This window comes from Calidris pugnax, unplaced genomic scaffold, assembly GCF_001431845.1.
Source record: "Calidris pugnax isolate Ruff unplaced genomic scaffold, ASM143184v1 scaffold871, whole genome shotgun sequence".
Taxonomy (NCBI): domain Eukaryota; kingdom Metazoa; phylum Chordata; class Aves; order Charadriiformes; family Scolopacidae; genus Calidris; species Calidris pugnax.
The window spans coordinates 67,594-69,275 of record NW_015091533.1 but is presented as its reverse complement, the minus strand read 5'-3'; the positions used below and the strand labels follow the sequence as shown (position 1 = coordinate 69,275).

General features: G+C 65.5%; 1 protein-coding gene across 1 annotated transcript in view; it reads left to right on the top strand.

Annotated features, from left to right (window-relative positions):
• LOC106899831 (upstream stimulatory factor 1-like) overlaps positions 1–1,682 on the top strand; it is a 9,925-nt gene that overhangs the window by 507 nt on the left and 7,736 nt on the right. The window contains exons 3-7 of the mRNA XM_014961757.1: positions 295–322; positions 458–545; positions 644–702; positions 1,332–1,426; positions 1,515–1,674. Of these exons, the coding sequence (XP_014817243.1) occupies positions 295–322; positions 458–545; positions 644–702; positions 1,332–1,426; positions 1,515–1,674 (430 nt within the window). The remainder of the gene's footprint in view (positions 1–294; positions 323–457; positions 546–643; positions 703–1,331; positions 1,427–1,514; positions 1,675–1,682) is intronic.

The window sequence follows — 1,682 nt, the reverse complement described above, 5'->3', positions numbered from 1 at the left end:
GCCATCAGCGGGTACCCCGCCACCCAGTCCATGACACAGGTGGGTGAGGGGGACAGCCGGGGCGCCCGGGGGGGTGACAGGGGACAGTGACACCCCCTCCCCACACCGTGTCCCCCCCTCCCCTTCCAGGCCGTCATCCAGGGCGCCTTCACCAGCGAGGACGCGGTGGAGACGGAGGCGGCCGCCACCGAGACCCACTACACCTATTTCCCCACCGCGGCGGTGACCGACACCGGCACCTCGGGGGGCGCGGGGACCACCGCCACCGCCGTCGTCACCACCCAGAACTCCGAGGCCCTGCTGGGGCAGCCCACCCCCACGGGTACGACCCTCGCACCCTCAGGACCCTCCCCACACCCCCTCCCCCCCACACTCCTTGGGGGTGTTTTGGGGTGCTCCCTGTTTGACACACACACACATACACACACGCTCTCCCGTCTCGTTTTGGGCCGTTCAGGGCAATTCTTCGTGATGATGTCACCGCAGGAGGTGCTGCAGGGGGGGACGCAGAGGTCCATCGTCCCCCGTGCCCACCCCTATTCCCCGTGCTGGGGTTGGTTGGGAGCAGGTTGGTGCCCCCCATCCATGTGTGTCCCCCCGGTGTCACCAGGACTGATGCCACCCTTGTCTTCCTGTCCCCCAGGAAGTCGGAGGCACCGAGGGCCACCCGGGACGAGAAACGCCGGGCGCAGCACAATGAAGGTACCGGGGGGGGCATCGTGGGGATGGGGGGGGACACATTGGGACCTGGGGGGGACACTGGGGACAGTGGGGGACACGGAGCCGTCCCTCATTAACACTGTCCCTTCCCACCTCCATGGAGAAGCTCAAAGGACCCACCTCAGAGCTCTCAGCTAAGGGCAGAACCTCGTTTGGGAGGGTGTAATTAGCCGTAATTAGCAGCAGGGGGGGAAAGCAGACCTTGGGAAAGGTGGGGGGCACCCAGGTGGCCCCCCCAGCCCGGAGGGGACAGTGTTGGGGACAAGCACCCAGCGTGGGGTTGAAGCACCACCGGGATTCTCTTTTTGGCTTCACAACCACCAAAACCTGGCTGTTTGGGCTGGTTTGACCCCAAAATTGCTTTTTTTTCCCCCCAGAGCAGGCAGGGGGGTGCATGGAGAGCTGGGTGGGGGGGACACCAGGTAGATCCCCCCTTGTTCCTGCCTCTCTCTGGGGGTACCAGGCCAAGAGACCCCCAACCCCAAGAGGGTGCTGGTTTGTGGGGGTAGGAGGACACCCCTCTGGGGGTGTGGGGACTCGGTGCTCTCCAGAGGGGGGTCTCAGGATGGTGCTGACCCCCCCTGCTCCCCATTTCCCCCCTCCCCTCGCAGTGGAGCGCCGGCGCCGGGATAAAATCAACAACTGGATTGTGCAGCTCTCCAAGATCATCCCCGACTGCTCCATGGAGAACACCAAATCGGGGCAGGTAAGGACCCCCCCGGGGGGGCTGGGGGGTGGTCCAGAGCCCCCCCTTTACTCATCCCCCACCACCACCTTGTTCTCCCCCACCCCAGAGCAAAGGGGGGATCCTCTCCAAAGCCTGCGACTACATCCAGGAGCTGCGGCAGAGCAACCACCGCCTCTCCGAGGAGCTGCAGGGCCTCGACCAGCTCCAGATGGACAACGAGGTCTTGAGGCAGCAGGTGATGTGTCCTGGGGGGGTCCTACGGGGGGGTGAGGGG